Source organism: Pteronotus mesoamericanus, unplaced genomic scaffold (genome assembly GCF_021234165.1).
Source record: "Pteronotus mesoamericanus isolate MK-2021 breed Mesoamerican mustached bat unplaced genomic scaffold, CSHL_Meso_final contig_1018, whole genome shotgun sequence".
Classification (NCBI taxonomy): Eukaryota; Metazoa; Chordata; class Mammalia; order Chiroptera; family Mormoopidae; genus Pteronotus; species Pteronotus mesoamericanus.
Genome location: NW_026555002.1, coordinates 721,682 through 742,937, shown reverse-complemented (window position 1 = coordinate 742,937; position 21,256 = coordinate 721,682). Strand labels below are relative to the sequence as shown.

At 62.4% G+C, this 21,256-nt stretch overlaps 1 protein-coding gene across 3 annotated transcripts in view; it reads left to right on the top strand.

Annotated features, from left to right (window-relative positions):
- Positions 1 to 16,295, top strand: part of UBE2F (ubiquitin conjugating enzyme E2 F (putative)) — a 33,986-nt gene extending 17,691 nt beyond the window's left edge. For 2 of the 3 annotated variants that reach the window (XM_054571173.1, XM_054571184.1), the window contains exons 6-11: positions 7,151 to 7,218; positions 9,530 to 9,600; positions 10,276 to 10,333; positions 11,792 to 11,824; positions 13,041 to 13,103; positions 15,425 to 16,295. In XM_054571173.1, the coding sequence (XP_054427148.1) occupies positions 7,151 to 7,218; positions 9,530 to 9,600; positions 10,276 to 10,333; positions 11,792 to 11,824; positions 13,041 to 13,103; positions 15,425 to 15,475 (344 nt within the window). In that variant the 3' untranslated portion in view covers positions 15,476 to 16,295. The remainder of the gene's footprint in view (positions 1 to 7,150; positions 7,219 to 9,529; positions 9,601 to 10,275; positions 10,334 to 11,791; positions 11,825 to 13,040; positions 13,104 to 15,424) is intronic. The other variant, XM_054571195.1, reaches the window with a different exon arrangement.
- The last annotated feature ends 4,961 nt before the right edge of the window (positions 16,296 to 21,256 follow it).

Sequence of the window (21,256 nt, the reverse complement as noted above, 5' to 3'; positions counted from 1 at the left end):
GGAATCGAACCAGGGACCCTTTAGTTCATAGGCCAGCACTCAATCCACTGAGCCACACCAGCCAGGACTTAATTTTTACACTTAATTTGTTCTAAAAACTCCTTAGTGATGAATGGTAATAAAAGTGCAGCTTATAGTGAGTCACAAAACTTTAATAAATTTACCTTTTATCCTCATGATGTGGTTAGTGGTCATTCTCAGCTTTGTTTCAGAGCTTTGGAGTTAAGGAAGAGTTTCTAAATGTCAAGTCAAGTCAGATCCCAATGTCTGAGTAAAGAAACCTGGTCGGTAAGCCTGAAGCACAGCTTTGTCCCACACGCGCGCGCTCTGAAACACCTCAGCGGCAGCAGAGGTTTTAGAAGCTGAGGAGGGGAGCAGAGCCCCGGCGCGGGCCGGTCAGCCCCACGCACACCGGGCTGCAGGGTCCCCGCTTCGTCCTCTGCTGGCCTGGAACATGAGCGCAGCGCTCGCCACAGTGAGGGGACGCGTGGAGAGGAAGGGCCTTTCCCAGGCGGGGCCTTCTCTTCCCAGAAGCCCTGGCGGTGGGGACAGCGCCCCTCTCCTCTCGGGTGCCGCGGGAATGTCACGTGAGCGCGTGGCCAGTCGGCCATCTGTCGGCGCCATCAGCTCCCTTCTGTTAGGGAGGCGCCCGCCGCGCGCCCCGCTCCTGCCCAGAGCTCTGTCGATGGCGTGCTCCTCGGCTCACCGTCCCGCCAAGCCGGCGACATGCCGTCGCGCACTGTTCTTGCCCGGGTTCCTGCCCTCCGCGCGCGTGCGGCTCCATGGCATATTGTCTCGTGCGCTCAGCTCAGGCCTCCTGGAGTGAGCATGAGATTCACTGTCCAGCAGAAAAATTCTCATAGTCAGCTGTATTCGCGTATATAATGTGTACCACCTACCCAAAAATGGCGTGCTCTTTGGCTTTGTCAAAATCCAAGCACTCTCCCTGGCTGGTGTGGCTCAGTGACTGAGTGCGGGCCTGCAAACCCAGAGGTCGCTAGTTAGAGTCCTAGTCCGGGCACAGGCCTGGGGTGTGGGCCAGGGCCCCATCTGAGGGAGTGAGAGAGGCAACCGATTGACGTATCTCTTGCACATCGATGTTTTTCTCCCTCTCTTTCTCCCTCCTTTCCCTTCTCTCTAAAAATAAATAAAACCTTAAAAAAAAAAAAAAATACAACCTAGCGCTCTTAGCTTCCTGTACCTCCTGACAGTGCCTTTTATGTGGTAGAGGCTCCTTTTTATCTTTTCTAAAAATCATGTTTCGGGAGGTGTCACCTACAGACAGTGAGTGACGGCTGGTCCAGGTGAGCGGTCCTCGGCACGGCGACACGGTTGTGTAACCACGAGCATCGGTCTGCTCTCTGTCCTGCTATTGCCTTTTCCCGGAAGCCCCGCGAGTGGGACCAGACAGTGCGCCACCCTTCGTCACTGGCTTCTGCCGCTCGGCTCAGCGCTTTCGAGCCCCATCCCGCTGTCGCGTGTGTCACTGTTGGCACCGGCGGCGCCGACTTCGAAGGTGGAGGAGAGGCCCTGAGCTCAGGGACAGAGGCTGCTTGGAGCTGGAAAAGGAAGGAAGTGCATTTGCCCCAGGGCGCCGGGGAGGAGTGCAGCCCTGCCAGCACTTGGTTGCCGCCCGGGGTGACCCGTTTTGGACTTCCGGCTACCGGAGATAGTACGTTTGCATTGTGTAAGCCACTGAGTTGTGGTGAGACATCGCGACAGAACAAAGCTATTACTGATAGCTGTGTTTTTTATTTCCTAAGGAACCTTTGCCTAAGAAAGACAAATATATTCTTTTATTTTTTTAAATGATCTTATAGCTTTAGGTGTTACGATTAGGGTTGCGATTCATTTTGAGTTACTTTCTGCATATGGTGCGGAATTAGGGTCTGGTTCCTCCCCGCCCCTCCCTTGCCTCCCGGAAGAAATGGGGAAATGGTGTTCCCTTCTGTTCCCTGGGAGCGTTGGCGTAGACTTCCTTTTTTTTTTTAAGATTTTATTTTTTAAAATATTTCATTTATTTATTTTTAGAGAGGGGAGGGGAGGGAGAAAGGGAGAGAAACACCGACGTGTGACAATAGGTTGCCTGTCCCGCGCCTCCCACCAGGGACCTGACCCGCAGCCCAGGCCTGTGCCCTGACTGGGACTGGAGCCGGCGCCTCTGCGGTTCACAGGCCGGGTCCGCCACTGAGCCGCGGCGGCCGGGGCGAGGCCGAGACTCGGTCGTCTTCATTCATGGTAGAGGTCACTGGTGCCGTAGCCTAGGTCTGGAATCTTACTGTTGTTGTGGTGAGATTTATAAGCGCAAATCCAGCTTCTCTCAATTGATAAAAGGGCTGTTTAGGTTAGTTATTCTTGAGTGAGATTCGGTCCTTTGTGTCTTTCAAGGAATTTGTTCACGTCACCCACGTGTGCAGGTGGGCTGGCGAAAGGCCGCACTTCCTGCCTTACCTTCTAAGTTCCGTAGAGCGTGTGTTCGCATCCACTCTGTAATTCCTGGTATTGAAGTTTTGTGTTTTCTTTTCCTCTTCATCAGGTTAGCTTCAGGAGTATCCCTTTTATTGATCTATGTGAAGAACCAATGTGGGTTTCATTGATTTTCCTCTAATATTTTCTGTTTCCTGTTCGTGCCTTTGCTGTTCGCTTCTGCTGCCTGTGTTCAGTTTAATTTGCCCTTTCACGGGTGTTCCGGTGGAGGCTTAGACGGCAGTGTGTCCCCCCTCCCTCCCCTGGCCCCTCACGGGGTGGCTGTCCCTTGCTTCACCTGCGTCATGGCCCAGAATGGTCTCTTTGCCGCACACGGTCTGTGTTCCTTCTGTTCATCGGCCTGCTTTCCACGTATGGCCTTTGCTCCTTTCTGTCCACCCTCCTGCTCCTGCGGAGAAGGTCCTTGGGCGCGGGGGCGGGCCCCCGCGGAGGGGGGCTCTGGCAGCTGTGCTGGGCGGGCGCTCCTAAGGGGGCGGCGTCAGCATGTTGGGGGTGTCTCGCTCCCGCCGCCCAACTTGTAGTTTTTTCTCATAAGCAGCAGCGATGACTCCCTCAGCTCTGTGCCGGGTGCGTGCCATTCTTGGGCTGCTTTTCCGACGGTCTCTGTCACCGTTTCCAGCAGTTTGACTGTGACGTCCTTTGATGTGGTTTTCTTTCTGGTTATCTCACCTGGCATTTCTGGAGCTTTCTGGATCTGTGAGTTTGAGCTCTTCTCAAATTTAGAAGTAATTCAGTCAGCATTTCTTCGGAACATTTTCTTCTGACCCCGCTCCCTGGGACCCCAGTCGCACACACCCTGTCTCTCACCTTCGTGCACATTACCCTGTGTCCGCGTGGCAGCAGTCGCCCCGGCGACCCCCTTGCTGCCCGGGCTCAGGAGCCGGCCCTGCCTCCGCTCAGGTTTGCGGTGAGTCTCGTCCAGGGAAGCCTTCAGTTTACGTACTAGGTTTCTTAGCTGTTGCGGTCTCCTGCTTCTTCACACCTTCCGTTTCCTTCCTCACTGTGTCCATGGTTTCCTCTAAACGTTGGCCCGAGGCGTTTGCTGGCACCTCCACAGCGGCTTCCTGACCCCATCACAGCCGAGCCCCCTCGTCTGCCCGCAGGCTCCCCCCACCCCGCCCGCCGCCCGGGCAGGACAAGGGCGCACCCCGTGCTGTCCGCCCCCCACCCTGCGCCCTTTCCCAGCCCCCCCCCACCCCCTTTAGAAGGGCAGCCCCTGCCACCTCCCACTCTCTTGGCTCTTGTCGCCTCCTGGTGACGTGACTTGCGTGCTCATTTTGTGCCCTTGCACTAGAGCGGCGGCCTCACAGGGGTAGGGGGGCCTCGCTGCTGTGCCTGCCACGCCCAGGGCAGTGCCAGGCACGTGCTGGCGCTTGTCACGTACCTGCAGCGGGGGGCGTGGTGACATGGGACAGACCACGGCGCGTCCGAACTGTTAGCATTTGTCTCGGGTGCTGTTGTGAGTGAAGCAGGGGTCCGGCCCCCCCCCCCGGCCTCCCCTTTCTCCGCTGACGGGGCGGCCAGCGGACGGCACGGACGGTGTTGTCTCACAGCCTGCCGGTCTGTCCTCGGGCTTCCGAGTTAGAGGCCGCATGTCACACAGGCTGTTCCCGTCAGCCGACCGGGAGGGCAGGGCCCGTCTCCCATTTGGTCGAAAGCGGAGACCGGAAAGCAGCTGACACGGCAGAAACCTTGTCACCAGGCATCAGGGGCCCATGGCGTTACAGCGTCTGAGGCGGGCGCAGAACACCTCTCCACGGTGCCCGCTCCGCGACTGTCCCATCAGCAGCCAGTTGCTCCCTTGGCCATGCCGCCCCCTTCGCTTCGGAGAAGATGCCCCCCACGGCCGGCTCGCAGCCACGTTTAATTCCTAGTGGACGAGCAGCGTGGAGCCAGCCGGCCACCTGCGTGGGAACAGCCGTCGTGCCTGTTGCTGGCTGCGTCTCCCGGGGTGACGATTCCTCCGCAGTCGTCTCGGGTGGAAGTTACGGCGACTCGTCCCTGCCTTCAGACTCCGCCCGCCTGAGTTCAGGGCAGCCCGGCGTGGGCCGGACACCGACCCATAACGCCGCGCTCGGCCCTCGCAGAAAGGGACATGATTCGGGAGAAGCACGGCCTACCCTGGCGACCAGCGCGTCCCTTGGTCCTCTGGCCTCACAGTGAGAGGACACTGAGAAGTAGGCCTTTTGGACAAGCCAGACGAAGGCTGGGAAAGGACCACGGCCGTCCCTGGTGGGCACGGCACCCGGCTGGCACGTCCACCCTGAGTGCCGTTGGCGGATGTGGTTCAGAGCGAGTGCACACGGACGCGAGCCCCTGGAAGTGGTCTCTCTGAAAGCTCCTTGGACAGCCGGCCCTCCCAGGGGCCCCTGTCACCAGCACACATGGGCACACGGACCCTGGGAGGCAGGGGTTGGGGGTGGGCAGGCTCCGGGGCGCAGGAGGGGGGAAAGGCGTGTCCTCTGGTCGTCACCCTGGCTTCATCCTTGTCCCTGCACACCGGTACCCAAGACGCAGGAGGTTTTCGGTCACCGCAGCCAGAGACGGTGGCGTGGTTGGCCGGCCCCACCCGGGGACGTGGGCCCCGGGCTGAGGTGCGCGCTGGGTCTCCACGCTCCGGCCGAGTCCTCTGCCTGCTGGCCCCTGGGGGCGTGGGCCTTTCTCCACGTCTTCCTGCCTCGTGTGTGCGCGAGAGCCAGGCCCAGGAGGTGGGTCCTCGTGGAGGAAGCCAGTGACACGCACTGTCTGTCCCACCCCAGCCTGCTGCACCACCCCCCCGGCAGCTTTTACAGTCAGACTGGCGTTCCTGGGCAGATTTAGCAATAAGTAAGCAGGCTGGCCCAGGTCCAGAGCTGTGTAGCTTCGAAGAAGGAGGAAGTTCTGGCTCAGAAGCAAATCATGTTCCTGAAAGAGACTTGTTCCATGAAATAGAAAAGTCAGAACAGCCTGCCCTATTTTCAGTGAGTTCAGAGATGACACAATTCCAATAATTGCTCACTGAGAACTTGACCAGCCGGAGGGATACGTGGACTCAAACCACGTTAGACCAAAGCTTTAAAACGGGTGGGCAGTGGAGCCCAGGCTGGAACCAGCGACATGGGAGGCCACCAGAGGGAAGCTGCCGTGTGCAGGGCGGAGAGGCTGTGCGTGGCCTGGGGTCAGGGAGAGGACGGAGCGGGCGCCACGTGGTGTCAGGAGCCCGCGTCACGTTGCTGTGCGTGGTGCCCAGCATCAGCTACGAGACTGAGGGCCGCCGAGCCTCTGGGGAACGCCGTGTACTCGGAGGATTTCATGCCTAAGGTGCCACTTACCCGGAAAGCTCTCATATCTGGAGTTACACTTCCCCAGAATATCCTTCCCAAAGACGGCACGCTGTTGCTCCTAAGCACTAGAAGTAGACACAGCGAAGAACCAGGGGAGGGCGCCGCGGTGGCTGCCGTGGGGTGGCCGGCAGGCGGCGAGGAGACGCACCGGCTGCCTGTGCGCTGGCTTCGAGGTGAACGCGTGAGGTGAGGAGGCCTGCGACACCGCAGGTTCGCTAGGAGGAAGGACAACTAAGAGCCTTCTATCATCCTGCCTGGGAAAGACCTTTTCAAGGGTAATACCAGAGACAGAAACGACAGAGGCTGCCTTCTGGAAGGTGAACGCAGTTGCCCAACAAAATCCAAAGGCACACAGTCCCTGACAATGCGCGTCTCCCGTCGGCAGCGGAGGGCATGGTGAGATGCAGTATCGCTGGTTTGTTCATAGTCAGAGATGTTTTAGGGAAAGTTGAACCTTCCTTTTTTTTTTTTTAAGATTTTATTTATTCTTCGAGAGAGGGAAAGGGAGGGAGACAGAGAGGGAGAGAAACATTGGTGTCAAAGAAGCATCATCGATAAGTTGCCTCTTGCACGCAGGCCCATCACCCACACATGACTGACCGGGTCTCAAACCTGCGACCATTTGTTTGTAGGACGACACCCAACCCACTGAGCCACACCAGTCAGGGCTGAGCCTTCATTTTACAGACATGTTAATTTTGTGACCTGCAGAGTTTAATTCCTGGAGGACGTTTCTGAGCTCATGCTGCGGCAGGTGCTCTGGGAACATGCCCTGGGAACCTGGCTCCACACCAGCAGACCCCCAGGAGGCCGAGGTGGTGGCCCAACCCAGGGCGTGGGACCCAGGGCGTGGGCGCAGCGCTCTGGGCCTGGGGACGGGGGGAGGTGCGGGCGGCTGCTCCACCCCCGACCATCTGTGAGCCACCGCCCCAAGCTGTTGGCCGGGTGTCCCTCCCAGGCTGGCGGCAGCTCCCCCGGGGACACGGCTGGGGGCCCAGCGGTCACCGCTGGGTCCCCGGACTGTGCGACTGCTGCGCTTGTGCGGAGGCCAAGAGGCCAGTCGCAAACGGGCGGCCGCACGACTCAAATGATGGGTTGCCTTTTGTGAGGTGTGGGGAGGGGCGCGCTGGCTGCGCCCTGCGGGGTCGGTGGGGCTGGCGAGGGCCGGCTGCCGAGGCCGCGGCCCGGGGAGGGGGGCAGGATGGCCTGGCGGAGGCGCCCGCCGGCCCCTTGTGGACTCGGTTCTCTGTCCTGGCCGCGTCCTAACGCAGTGTTTGCTTTTGTTTCCTTTTTTTTTTTTAATTTAAAGGATTTTTTTGTTTTGTTATGTTTTTTGATAGATGAGGGTTACTACCAAGGTGGAAAGTTCCAGTTTGAGACGGAAGTCCCCGACGCGTACAACATGGTGGTGAGTAGCCTGCGCCGGGCCCTCCCCCTCTACGCGCTGCCCGGCTCCCCTGCGGGCTGGTGGCGCCGGCGCCAGTGTGGCCGGTGGTGGCGCCTGGTGGAGGGAGGGTCAGCTCCTGAGCTTGCACTGGGGACCCCAGCCTGCCCAGTCCGCGTGGCCCGGGCGGGGCCTTGTGTGGGAGCTGCCTGCCGGTTCCCCGTCGGTCTCAGTAAACTCTGGCCTGGAAGGAATCGGGACTTTAAGCCGTCGCTTCTTTATGCTGTAAAACCAGAACCCCAGAGGTACACAAAATGTGGACTTCAGAAGTTTAGGGAAAAATAGGAACTTGTAGTTTTCAACCGCACGTAATTTAAAGTCATAGCTATGTGGAGATCCCCCCCGAGACCCTCCTAGATACTAATTATATTGAGTGCTGCCACATCCAGGTTTTGCTTTTAAGGAACTTGCTGACCAATTAGGAAAGTGAGAGAAAGTGTAGAAATTTATCATAACACATTGGAAATGCTGACTAGCAGACAACAGTGACCCATCCGCGACAGGGAACTCATGCACAGGAACTCTGAGCGGAGAGAGAGAGAGCCGCTCTGGGGGGCGGTCGGACCAGGTCAGCTGTTAGTGGGAAGCAGAGTCGGAGTCGCCCTGGGGTGCGTCGGCCCCGGCCTCCGGGTCTGCGTGCGCGGGCGGGCGCCGTGGCGGGGAGCCGTCCCTTCTTCAGGAGCAGAGCCGGTGCTTCAGTGGGCCTGCCCCCGCCATGCTCGCTCTAGTCAGTTACCCCCTGGTTAACTGTATCTGTCACCCACTAGGTAACTGTACCCACGAGAGCGAGTTACGCAGCCTGACCTCCCGCTTCAGCCTGAAGGCCTTGCAGGCTGCACTGGCTTTCTCTCTGCCAAATGCATTCCCATTTATTTACCAAAAAGCAAATTAGCCCAAATTAAATCGATTGAAACTCACTCTGGACCTAAGCCTGTAATCCCTGGACACCCACATTTGCTCGTTGGGTGAACCCCTTCCGGCCTCGTGGTGTCCGGGTGTTCTGAAACCAGGAAGGGGACGGGCAGCGGTGCTGAGAGTGTGTGTGTGTGTCTCGTGCGAGGGAAAGACGGACGGTCGGGCCGAGGGAGAGTGCGGGAGAGTGGGTGGGCGGTGAAATGCCTTCAGGTTGGCCGCAGACAGAAGCCTGGTTAGGGGGGTTTTATAAAAGCCGTCTGCACCTGAGACTCACATCATACATGCACGTGAAGGCCGGGAGACCGACTGGGAAGATGCCGCCCCGCTGCGGCAGGGGCTGACACTGAGCGTCTGTGCGGCGATGTGTCTGGTGGGTGAGCCAAGGGGGCCTGCCCCGGGTCTAGGCCTAGGGGGTCCTTCCCTCGCTGTGGGGGTGGGGAGGCCCTTGGCGCTATGTCCGCCGCCGAGGCTCTGGCCAGCGACTCCGCCTTCTGGCCTCATCCCGGAAATGCACCCTCAAGTGTGAGTGGAGACAGGCGTTGATCCCGCGCGGTCTGCAGTGGACACGGGACGCGCACTAGTGCCCAGAAATAGGGAGCTGGCCTGTTAAACCCTGCTGCTGGTACCAGGAAATGCAGGAAAGCCCAGAGCCGTCTGAAATGTTGACAAAAACAAGTGTGGAAAAAATGTGTGTTCCCACTTCCGTAAAGCACACACGCACATCTGTGTGTGGCTAAAGGAGGCGCAACAGAGCGCACTGGGGCAACAGAGACCGCTTCTGGGCGGAGTTATTTTCTATATGTAAATACATCTTTCTTTTTGTTGACTTTTTCTTAAATGAGTGCGATTGCTTCCATAATAACCCTAAACAGCGTTACCCAAGCGGCGCCACCGCGCCCCCTCCCCAGCTCTCCGGCCAACCTCCCCGCCCCCCCCCCGGTGTGGGTGGGCCCGGGCTTGCATCTGGGAGGGCGGCACACGGAGCGAGCTGTCCCCAGCGCGGGGAGTGTTTTCCAGCCGGGCCGGCGGCCCAGCGCAGGGGAGGCTGTGGCCTCCTGGCTGGCGTGGGCGGTGGGGTGCAGAACACTCCCCTGGGCAGGCGCGTGCGGCCCCTCCCCGCAGCCAGCACCAGCCTCTAGGCCCGGGGCTTGTCCAGGGCTCTGTAAGCAGGGCTGCGGGCTTTACCAGTGAGACTCGTACCTGTGGGTGCAGGGTGACAACCCGATCCCTCCCAGGGTGCATGCGTGACATGGGCCAGGGTCCGAGGCCGAAGGCCGGGCAAGCAGGATAACGGGAGACAGGGTGGGGCCCATGAGGAGGCTGGAGGCTGCCGATGGACCCCTCTCCCTCTGCCTTGCAGCCTCCCAAAGTGAAATGCTTGACCAGGATCTGGCACCCCAACATCACAGAGACGGGAGAGATCTGTCTGAGGTGAGCGCCGCCTCCTCCCCGCTCTCCGCAGGTGTGAGTGCTGTGCATGAGTCCTGGCCCGGCGGGGAGGGGTGGGAGCCCACCTGCGGCTCTGGGCTGCGCCCGGGGCCTGGCCGCGGCCGTGCAGGGTCCGTGCAGCTGCCACCTGCCCCGGCTGCTCGCGCTCGGGGCCCTCGCCCTTTCCCTGGCCTGTTTCAATGGAGCCGCGTTCCCTCCCTGTGGCTGATCGCAGCTAAGAGGGGAAATGTCACTCGTGGAATCCGGGAAGTTCCTTTCAGTTCTGCTCTAGCAACGCCAGTCCCCCTCCCGGGGCTGTGTGGGGCCTGTCACTGCCGCTAGGGTGGCGTGGCCCCCTTTCCTTTCGGGCGGGTGCAGCGAGGCGCCCTGTGAGTTTAGAGTGGGGGGACACAGAGCACGAAGCTCCGAGTGACCTTCGTTCCCGTTGCCGTGGTCGCTGCCGCTGCCTGCGCGTCAGGTGGACTCTTGTTCTGCGTTTCCAGCTGCTGTGGCCTGCCCAGAGCCGCCCTGTCCTGGGGGGTCAGGCGTAGGCACAGCTGGACCTCGGAGGGTGAGAAGGCCTCCCACGCAGGACAGGGGGCCACGAGGCCACAGGGCCTCCCGGACATGACGCCCCTGCGGCTCCCTGCTGACCTCTCTGCTTTCTGTCTGTCCCAGTTTACTGCGAGAACATTCGATCGACGGCACTGGCTGGGCTCCCACGAGGACGTTAAAGGTAGGGTGCGTGTCTGTGACCACAGCGCTGCCCCGGAGCCCCCTCGCTCAGGAACCAACCACCTGGGAGAGCGGCGGTGTCCTCGGTCCTGCACACACAGGTGGCCAGGCGTACCCTGCCCCTCCCCACCCCACTGCCCACCTGGGGCTGCTCGGCCCAGCGCCTCCGGTGGGGGGCGAGTCGGGTCCCGTCCCCACTCTGTCTCTGTCCTGTCCCGCCTGGTTGTGTGTGATTGGCCGTTTCTGTTCTTCCTGGACCCCACCCCGGTCTCTCATAGCTGTCTCACCCTCGGAGGCGAGGAGACTCCGGGAGTCGGGGGAAGGGCGGGAGAGGAGGCCAGGTGTGCCTTCCAAGGTGTGTCCCTCCTGAGGTGGGCTGCACGCAGCCAGCCATGCCTTGTTGGCGGGGGGCCCTCTCCCAGGAGAGGGGAGTTTGGGGGAGCCGCGGGCACTGAACGTCGGCCGCTCCGGCTTCCGCAGCGGGGCTGGAGCTGCTTTCAGGGCCGCGCATCGCGGCGCCCCCAGGAGCCGCCCGTGGGGCTTCTCTGTGCGGCCTGGTCACTGTGAGAAGCAGGCGCTCTTTTGGCCGGTGCGCGCCTGGCAGTGAGCCGCCACCCGACCGTGGCCGTCGTTTCCGCCAGGAACCTCCGGAGCCGGTTCCGGATGGCTACCGGCGGCACCTTCCTCGTGTTAGGCTGGTGCTGCCCAGCAGAGCGTGTGCCCTGGTGGGACTTGGGGCTCGGGCAGCGGCGCTCCCAGCCTGCACCTCCTTGGCCCCGCTCAGCACGGGGGCCTGGCTCCTCTGGCGGCTGCCCTCCTCTTCTGAGGCCGTCCATCCTGGCCGGTCCCCGGAAAGGGGTGCGGGGGTCCAGCCAGCGTGTGGGGGAGGCTCTGAGGACCGGCTGACCCAGCGCGCAGGCTGGCTTCCCCGCAGCCTGACCACACCCGTCCCCCGCACTCAGCGGGGCTCGTCTCTCAGACTCTCTTCACTCCACTTCCTCCGCTCTCAAGAGAGGACAGGAGGCACGTCACAGTGTCGCCGAGGCCCATAGACATGTGCGTGGCTGAGGGAGGCCCCACAGGCGCTGGGCCCAGGGCAACTGCACACTGCGGTGGGGACCCGTCCTGCGGCCGGGAGGCCCTGCCAGGTGCTGGGTGTCACTGAGTAGGTGCTTGGGGAAGAACGCAGGAAGGAGCTGGGGCCCAGTGCCAGCGTCGGGGCGCTGGGAACTTTGTGCCGTCGTGACCGTGGCTCCTCGTGAGCCGTGGTCTCTGCTGCCATGGGTAGCCTGGCTTGTCCTTGTGTCACCATGTCCTGGGCGTGCCCCGCCCTCTGGAGACAGCTTCGGTCCAGGCTGCTGACACTGAATTTCAAGGGGGCCCGGCACACGCTTCTTGCGGAGGGTGTGAGACTGAGTGCGCAGGCGCCTGCCACTTGTTTTCTTTCTTCTCATTCCAGGATGTTGTGTGGGGGCTGAACTCGCTGTTTACTGTAAGTATTTTGACCAAAATTCCAAGACCCCCCCCCACCCCGCGCCGCCCCATCCGGGTAACTGACACGCGGTTAAAGGCAGCGCCCCCTCTGCGCTGGGCCCCTCTCCTCCGCGCGGTCCCAGGCGGAGGACAGGGGAATGGGGCGCTGGGGCTTTGCGGCCACGTGGGGAAGTCACGGGGGCAGCAGCCTGCACGCGGTGGCGGTGGCTCCTCTGGCCCCCCCCACCCGGTGTCCTGCCAGTGCTCACAGGCGCCCAGCACACAGGACAGCTCGCGGGCCCGCAGCCCTCGGGCAGGGCGGGGCGGCTGTACTCGGAGGCCCCAGGCTTCTTGTCCTTGTCCACAAAGTAAAAAGCAGCAGAGCCTGAAAAGTAGACTCGGAGTCCCCGCCTCCCTTCGCATTGTGACCCGCTGTCCACAGGCCACGCCCGGAGCCCAAGCAGCGGTGCAGCTCGTGGGTTCCAGGCCCCGCCCGCCCCGGGGAGGTCCTGCCGAGGGTGCCGGGCCCCCTGGGCGATGGCCTAGGGGTCTTGGTCGTTTCGTTGTGACTCTGTTTTTGGCTTTGCCATTGAAGTGGAGGAGGTGTCCCTTTGGCAGGGCCTGCGCCTGACCCAGGCTGCCCGGCCATCAGGCATCTCTGTAACAGGCTGGAGCGTGTTACACTGCCATCCACTGCCACCGCAGAGCCTGCTCGAAGCCCCTCCCGCCTCACCCGCACCCCCACCCCCCGCAGTCAGTGGGGCCCCGGTGCCCTCCCGCCTGTGTGCATGGCACGAGCACAAGCTAAAGACGGGGCCCAAAGAGAAGCCGCCGCTTACAGAGGCAGAGCCATTAATCAGAAAGTGAAGGGGGGAGGTTACTTTCCAAGAAGAAAAGAGAGCAATGGGGCTTGAATCTGGAGAGTTCGCCATGAGCGGTTCCTCACTCTCCAGTCACTGGGGGCGTTAGAAATGGATGTGGTTGCGGGCCCTCCATTTTCACCAAACCGTAGACAGTCCCACGTGGGCGTGACCCCCGCTTCTTCTGGCGACTGTTGGTCCCCATTCCGGAAGGGTCCAGGCGCAGTGCCCGCCATCAGAAGAGTCTCCCTTCACCGTGGGGCTTCGCTCAGCATTTGCTATTTGGGTTTCGGTTGCCTGCTTCATAAAATGAAGACTTATCACAGCAGAAAAACAGATTCTTTCCCTTATTTACGTTGAGTTTCTCTTTTTAAGGATCTTCTGAATTTTGACGACCCGCTGAACATCGAGGCCGCAGAACATCACTTGAGGGACAAGGTAAGCCCGTCACATGAGGCCCCTCAGCTGGTGCCTTTGGTAGAGAGACAACTCCCGTGTCTGGGTTAGATGCGCACGAACTCAAGAACGGCAGCGCCAGGGCTGGCGCTGAAAGCAGCGTCTGACTGGGGCGTCCTGGTGGATGGGCGTGGTCTCAGTGAAGTGGGGCTCCTGGTGGCACTGAGGGCGTGGCTCCTTTACCGAATTGACAGCATCAGCATCGGCGTGCAGAGGGGCGCGGGCGGGGCTGGGGAAGGGTGTGGCGCGCTCCGGCCCTCGGCCCCCAGCCCCCAGCCCCTCCGAGGGCGCCATCGGCAGGATCAGACCGGCAGTGCTTGCTGCGCCCAGGCGCCGCTTCCTTTTCTCTGCCTGGCCCCACCCGGCGTGTGGCGCGGCGCCCGCCTGCCCACAGCTCTGCGCGCCTGCTTGGCCGGCCTCCTGCCTGTGGGCTCTCGCGTTTCGCAGCTGCAGACGGCGGTGCCGTCCATGTCCCAGCCCACGTCCTCGCCCAGTGCGCAGGCACGGCCGGGCTCTGGCAGCCCGCCTGGTGACACCAGGGCCACGCTGCCCGCTCGGAACACCCTGGCCTCTGTCCGACACAGCTCACGAGACCCTGCGGCAGGCGCAGTGGGGAGGCGGGGCTGTGCAGCGGGTCGGGAGGGCCCTCTGGTCGGGCGGAGGGAGCGGGGGCAGCAGTCTCCGGGCCGGTCTCGCGGTGCGGCACAGCTCTCGCCCCGCAGCGCCCTCCGCCCCTGCCCTGCCCCTGGCCACCCTGGCTGGGGGGTCGCCTGGCACAGCCTCGGTTCGCCCGCTGCTGACAAGCCCTTGCAGGCCGCTCCCGGGGCCCAGGCCTCTGCAGGGGGTTCCGTTCACGTTGTAGCTCCACTTGTCCTTGCCACTGACAAGGACCCCACTCAGCGTGTGATGGTTCCGGCCCCTGTGGCCCACACCATGTCAGCGAAGGGGTGGCAGCACTGGGGTGCCCCCTATGGAGCCGCAGGAGAGCTCAGGGGGACCCCCCCCCACTGTGCTTTGCTTTTGTTGGAAAGTTGCTTCCTATTCTCTGTAATGAGGGGCAGACTTGCAATTAATGAACTTTTGTCCCCAGTAAGGCGGTCCTAACGTCAGCCAAACAGGGATGCCTCCACGCAAATTCTTAGGTGTGCCCACACCCTCACGCCAAGCCGTGACCGCAGTCACGAACTCGCTGCTCACTGGGTCCTGCCGCCGCTGTTTCTCCTGGTTTGACTGGCGGCTCCTACATGCCAGGGAAGATGCTCGGGCACAGGACAGTCGGTGGACAGGCAGCCGCTGTCCCCGGGAGCGAACGTCCTGGCAGGAGGAGGAGAGCCCTTTCCCATGGGGCACTTGGAGCTGTGACTGGAGACCCGACATGAACCGGACAGAGGGCAGCCAGCGCCGCAGCCCGGGGGCGGGGGCGGGGTGGTGCTTGGGGAGGAGCACAGAGGCCACGTGTTCCTCACCGGGGACTGTGGCAGCGAGCCTGCGTGGCCTTCCCCAGAGTGTGTTTGTCCTCCTGCTGACCCCAGGGTGCGGGTCTCTGGTTAGCCCTGATTTGCTGCCAAGAGTCGTGCCAGGAGGGGCAGAGCCCAGGGTTGGAGCGAGGCGGCCTGGCTGCGGGTCCCCTTCTTCCCGCGGGGCAGAGGCGGTGCTGGGAGTGTGCGGGGCCTGTGCGCAGGGCCTTCGGAGGCCTGCACGCGGGCTCTGTGCTGGGTGAGTGGGCGGGAGAAAAGGGGAGAAGACCAAGCAGAGGTGCTGCTAGTCCTGGGGCGGGATGGGGTGCGGGAGTGCAAGGGTGCCTAGGGGCCCCGGCTTTGCACCCAGCGAGCTTCAGCTGCGCCTCCTGGGGAGCCGGCCCTATCGCTGCTCCCGAGCGCTGTGCAGGTGACCGTGTGGGAGCTTCTGGGGGTCGGGGGAGGCTGGTCCGGGCTTCTGCACAGCCCAGCCCTGCCGGGGGCCGGGGCGTCCCTGAGCGCAGCCCTGTCCGCAAGTGCGGGCATCCTGACCGTGACCCCATCTGTGGGCCGCACGCACCCATCTGCAAAAGGGTCTTGGGGTGCCTTCTGCTCTGAGCTGCTGTTCAGAACGCCCTCTTCAAGCTCCCCCGTCCCGGTGTCGCGTGCACACTGGGCGCCCAGAGGGGCCCCCGCTCCATGGGTCTCTCGTTGTTCTGCCACCTCTGCTGCAGGAGGCTGGTGGCGAACTCTCAGTGGGTCCTTGGCTCGGGTGGCTCAGACTTGTCCCTGAAGTGTCACTCGCCCTCACTCGCTCCTCTTCTCCCCCGTCCCTGCCCGCCACAGGAGGACTTCCGGAGTAAAGTGGAGGACTACATCAAGCGGTACGCCAGATGATAGGAGGGGGACTGCGGGCCGGGCGCGAGGGTCACCCCAGCTCCCGGGGGCCCCCAGCGCGCCCTCTGCCCCGCCTGCTCTGCGGGTCCTGCGCCGCATCCTGCCTCCGGAGGAGCCTCTTCGCGCCGCCTAGCCCCGGTAGGCGGAGAGCACCACCAAATACAGCGAGGGGCGTGTCTGGGCTCAGGGCCGTCTGCTTCCCTTCGCCTGTTTACTCTCGTGAACCTGCGCTGTGCGGGGCCGGGGCGGGGCTCGGGGCGCGACAGTGAGCTGGGAACCGAGGAGGGCTTGATCCTGCCCTGTCCCCACACCGCCTGCCCCTCACCCTGACCGGGGGCTGGCAGGTGGGCGGTCAGCCTGTGCCGGCTGTGATTGGTCGCGCAGCCCCAGGCCCCGCCCACCGGCTCCCCAGAGTGCAGTCGTTCACTGTAGATCTCACTGAAAGGCGCGCTTTATTTAATGTGAGTATATTTTGAAACAGATTTGTAATTTGTACAATTTAATGCTTTAATTATTTTTTTCTATTCTCCTTTAGTTCGTATTTTCATTGTGTAAAGCAGACAGATGTTGGGTCAAGCAACTATTGGAGAAAAATACAAAGAAAATGAAAGACACATTATGCATTCTGTCCAAATGCAGCAAGAATTTGGCCTTTAAACACCAGCTCTTGCTCTCAGGCCTAGGTGGGGCACAGGGTTGGAGACTGGAAGCTGGGCCTGGGTGGTGTGGAAATGAGAGGCAGGGAGCCAGCCCTCTGTCACATGGGGCTCAGAGGGGCCGTGCGGGGCCGGCTGGCCGGGGGCCAGGTGCAGCCGCTTGCCCGAGACCCAGGCCCGCGGCCCCGCGGGACAGGGTGCACCTTGGAAGCAGCCGGGCGGTGCCTGACGCCATGGGGACGGGCCTGTGGCCTCCTGCGTCTGCCGCGGGTCCAGCCTGTGGGCCGGCCGCCTGGGGCAGAGGGCAGGGTCAGAGCAGCGGTCGGAGGGCCCACGCAGAGGGGACCCCGGAGCCGAGGAGCAAATAAACGTCCCTGTGGTTTCACCTGCTGCCTGCCTGACACTCTCGACCGACCGACCTCCCAGCCCGGGCCCCATCTGCCCGGCCGGTGTGCGCTTCCTAGTTGTGCTACAGCCTGACTGTGACCTCGTTGTCCTGGAGGTCAGCGGGGGATGGAGGCCGCGCTTCCTGTTGGTGACCAGCTGCGCCGTCACGCGTGGGGGCGGCCCCGGCTCATGGGCTGCCCCTGGTGCCCAGGCCAGGGAGGGTGGGGCTGGGTAAAGGGCACGGTGACCTCTGAGCAGCGCAGGCCCCGGCCCCCAGGCCAGGCAGAGGCGGCGGGGCTTCCTCTGCTGTCCCTGGACCTCCCAGCCAGGCGCTTGCCCAGCAGCGGCACCGCCCACACGCCCAACCTCTGCCCCCTGGCCTGGGGCCCGCCTCCGGGGGGGTGCCGGCCCAGGACAGCTCTGACATTAGCTGGGGCCCCACGACTGGTCCTTAGCTGCGTGTCTCAGGCACCCCGAGAAGGCGCGTCCTGGGGCGGCCTCCCTGAGCCGTGCTGACGGCCCGGGCGGGCGGTGCTTTGCCGAGCGCCGGCCTCCAGGCCGCGGCCCTTCTCCCCGCGGCCCTGCTCCTCGGTCCTCCGCCGTTTCCCTCCCCCCAGGCCGGGGCAGCCTGCACCGCAGGGGGCCTGCGCCCCCACCCTCGCCCTGTGTGGGGCGATGGCAGTGAGGGCTGCGTGCGTGCACGGGCCTCACAGGCACCGGCCGAGCCAGCTGGCGCGCCTGCTCGGCGAGTCCCTGCGGCCCCGAAGTTCACGTGGCAACAGGGGAGAGCTGGTCCCGGCTGAAGCCGGTGCACAGCCTGACAGGACGCGAGCCTTCAAGTCATCAGTGTCAACGTGTGTGTTCCCCTCCGCCCCTTGTTACGCCTGGTCCTCCCCGGCAACCCGGCTGCCTGCGGCACACCCACCGCAGAGCTGGTGGGACAGCCCTCCTGCTGGGCCCTGGAGCTCAGCAAAACAATCCCCGGGGGCAGAGGGCAAACGCCCGGCAGTGCTGGTGGCCGAGGTGCGGTGCCGGTCTCAAGGGGCAGCACCCGACCCCCAGGGGGGGTCCATTCAGGGCTGCTTTCTCCCTCGTCCCCGTAAACATGTTTCACCTTGGAAAGCCGGGTTTGCTCCAAGTTCCTTACTCATAAAATAGTGTGTCTGGTAGAACGCTGATATGTACTCATAGCAATGTTTTACTTGTCCTTTGCCACAGCTTGGAGACCAAGGAAGCCCGTCAGGCCTTTCTCCCTCCGGAGCCCAGCCTCGCACTCAGCGGCTCGGAGGGGCCGATGCTGAGGGTCCGTGCCGCCCCCGGCGTTGCCACTCTTGCTTGGGCTTCCGTGGGTTGTCAAAATTGACTTACTCGTTTGCAAAAAGTTCTCCGAGAAGCCTAGCGATGGAAGCATTTGGGGGACTTTGCATGTTAGGAGTGTCTACTCACGTTGAGCTGTAGAAAGAACTGAATTATAACCTTTCTTCAAAAATCCAGCTTAGGGCTCTTTCACTTCCATTGCCAAGTTCACTGGGGGTTTTTCTTAAGCTGATGTCAGGGCGGTTGGGAGAGAACAAAGCCTGGCCCTGGAGCTCCCAGTGCAGCAGGAGGGGACCAGACAGGCCCAGGCTCGACCGCGCAAGACCTCGTCGGGGGCCCTGGAACCAGGAGGGCCGGCCACCAAGTGAGGCTGAGCCTCTGCCCACCGGTCACAGCAGGCGTGTTCCCTGCTGTGGGGGACCCCTGTCTGGCTCGGCAGGACCCCCGGCCCCAGGGTGGTATCCGAACCACCTGACCTCAGGTCAGATCTCACTGACCTTCCTCACAACTGCAGTGCGCCCCGAGCACTGATGGGGCTCAAGGCCGAAGAGTATTTTGTCTCTTAAGCCAGTCATTGATCTTATGAAACCTGCCTCTCCGAAAATTGACGCCTGCCTCCACAGGCCTGTGTACCTGTCCCCCACCCCGCCCCCCGCCCCGCCCAGGATGAGGCGCGGGCCTGAGCCGGCAGCAGTGCCAGCTCGGAGAGCCTTGCCACTGTCCGCAAGAGGTTTCGGCCTCAGGTCAGAGTCTGAGATGAGAAACCAGTTCCTCTGGGGAACCTGATGGAGCAGGAGACAGGTAGGGCCCAGCGACATGGGCCCCGCAGCTGTCACCGTGTGCCTCGCCAGCCCAGTAACAGTGGTGGGGACAGAGACCAGTGGCTGCAGGAAGAGCACCGGCAGAGGAGGACCTGGCCTCGCGTGGCTGCCTCGGTCCCCCCCGTCCTGGCCGCCAGGGGTTTCCAAGGCAGCCCTCCCTGCCCCCAGAATAGGCAGCACCGTGCCAGCAGGCCGGACTGCGGCCGGGCCGGACTGCCCTGCCGGCCCCCGCCCCGAGGCCCCGGCCTCCAAGCAGCACTTTCAAGCCGCGTGCGGCAGGGTCCACACTCCACAGGCGCCCCACTTCCCTCCTGATGCTCCTTTCAGGATTCGGATCCCATGGAGCGGCCGCTCTCACAGGTAGACGGGCACCTCGAAGGCACCCCCACCTCTCCCAGGAGCCAGGGGCGCCGAGCGCTGTCCCCGCCTCCCTGCAGTAACCGGCCTGGTGGTCACTGCAGGGCCACCGAACGCAGAGCAGCACCGCGAGAGCACCGCGCGGCAGGCGCACGTGCGCTGGGACCGCACCCTCCCAGAGGCCGGCCAACAGACGCTGAATCCAGAGTTTGCTTTGTCTGAGTAAATCTCAGTGGAAAAAACGTTGCAGGAAAGGGAGAAACAGCAGCTGACTTTCAGGATGGACACGCTTAAATGAAGTGGCCACAGGGCAGAATGGTGACCGTGACGGATCCACAGCAGGGGTCCCACATCCAGTCAAAGGGGAGGGCAGAATGAAGGCCTTTCTCGCCCCCACGAGAGCTGACAGGCCCACCAGCAGACGGGCACTAAAATACGTTTTGAACAAATGGGAATGCGGGGCCACGCCACCACTACAGACTTTAGCCAAAGAATTCGTTGTGGGAGGCTGTCCTGTGCACCGTTGGGCACTGAGCACACTCACAGCCTCCACTCAGCAGACTCCAGAGGCACCTCCCACCCCCCACCCCCGGACGACAACCAGAACTGTCCCCTACATGGCCAGGTGTCTCCTGGAGGGGAAGCCACTCCCAGTGAGAATCGCTGTGTGCGTTGGATGTCTTCTTCTGCATTTCCATCCCTGTATTTTTGAGCTCTGAGAATTCCCGCGCTCCAGCGTTCAGCTATTTCATTCTCCGGCCATGCCTGTTCTATTCAGACCACCTGCCGAATTTTTAAATAGACTTTTTAAGAGTGGTTTTAGGCTCATAGCAAAACAGCAGAAAGCACGCCCTGTCCCTCACAGGTACACTCTCCTCCACTATCGACGTCCCGCGAACGCAGCATTGGTTGCAACTGATGAACCTCCACGGACACGTCGTTATCACCCGAAGTCCACAGTTTACCCTGGGGTCTCTCTGGGGCCACACTGGTGTCCACCACTGTGGCATCCCACCGAGCAGCTTCCCTGCCCTGAGCACCCTCTGCTCCCCGGTTCAGCCCTCCTTCCTCTCAGCCCTCGGAAGAGGTGACCGCGTCCCCCACGCCTTCACACCCCAGACCTTCTGCAACTTGCACCCCCCCGCCCCCCCCCGCCCCCGCTCTCCGGAAACTTCTTGTTAATCTCATCAGTGCCTCCTGCCTTTTCTGTTGCATTTTACACTGTGCTCCATACTTTGACATTAATTCCTTCCCTTCTCTTCCGACTGTCCCTGGGCTCCTGTGCATCCACTCCCTTAAATGTTGGCATGTTCCTCACGATTGGATGCATTTGGCAAGAAATGAGCTCAGTGTGCACACAAGCATGAAAGGGAATCGAGAATCTAGACGTACGGAGGCTTGCGAGGCTGGAAAAGACAACTTCTGGGCCCCAGCAGAGAGTAGGCTGGGCAAGTCCCTGAAAAGCCAGTTAAAGTGCAACTTCTTGACAAAGCAGTCCCAAATTCAGACTCGGGCCCCATCACCGCCCACGTGCACTTGGGCAAGTTGCTTTTCTGTAACTCCATTTCCTCACATAGAAAATGGGGAAAACAGCGCCTCCTTGGTCCGCGCGTCATCGGGACTAGTCCCAACCCATGAAAAGTGCTCAGGACAGCGCCTGCCACGAGCTGGGGGCTCAGTTAGACTTAGAGGCAGTTACGCCCGCGGCGGCCGGTCCGTGGCCTCAGCAGCGCGCAGGAGCCTGGGCTTTGGCCCTCTCTCGCCGCCTTCCCGGCTTTCGCCGAGGTTGGCCGGGTCCACGAAAGTTGGGCACGTCCCGCTGACTGTCTCACCCACAACGCATCCAAAACGCAGCCCGCGCCTGCCCGCTGCCCCGGGCTGCCTCCCGCCCAGGTGAGGGCGCCGCGTCCCGCACGCCGTCGCCCTGACGCCCTCACTCTTCCTTCCGCGCCACACGCGCTCGCCCCGTGACCTCGTTAACTCCCGAACCTCCTGAATCCGCACTTTCTGCGGCCCACGCCCGCCGTGCAGGGCCCCTCCCCTCTCGCCTCGACCAGACCCCTCGGGTGCGGCTGCAGAGAATGCGTCCTAATCCCGCTCGAGTCACCCGTGCGGAGGGCCCTCCAGCCGGGGCCGCGGGGGCGGGTTTCATGAGACCCGGACACTAGGACGCAGGAGCGTGGCCCACCGGCCTCCGCCCGCGGTCCTGCTCCGGGCACCCGGTCCAGCGAAGCCGACGCAGG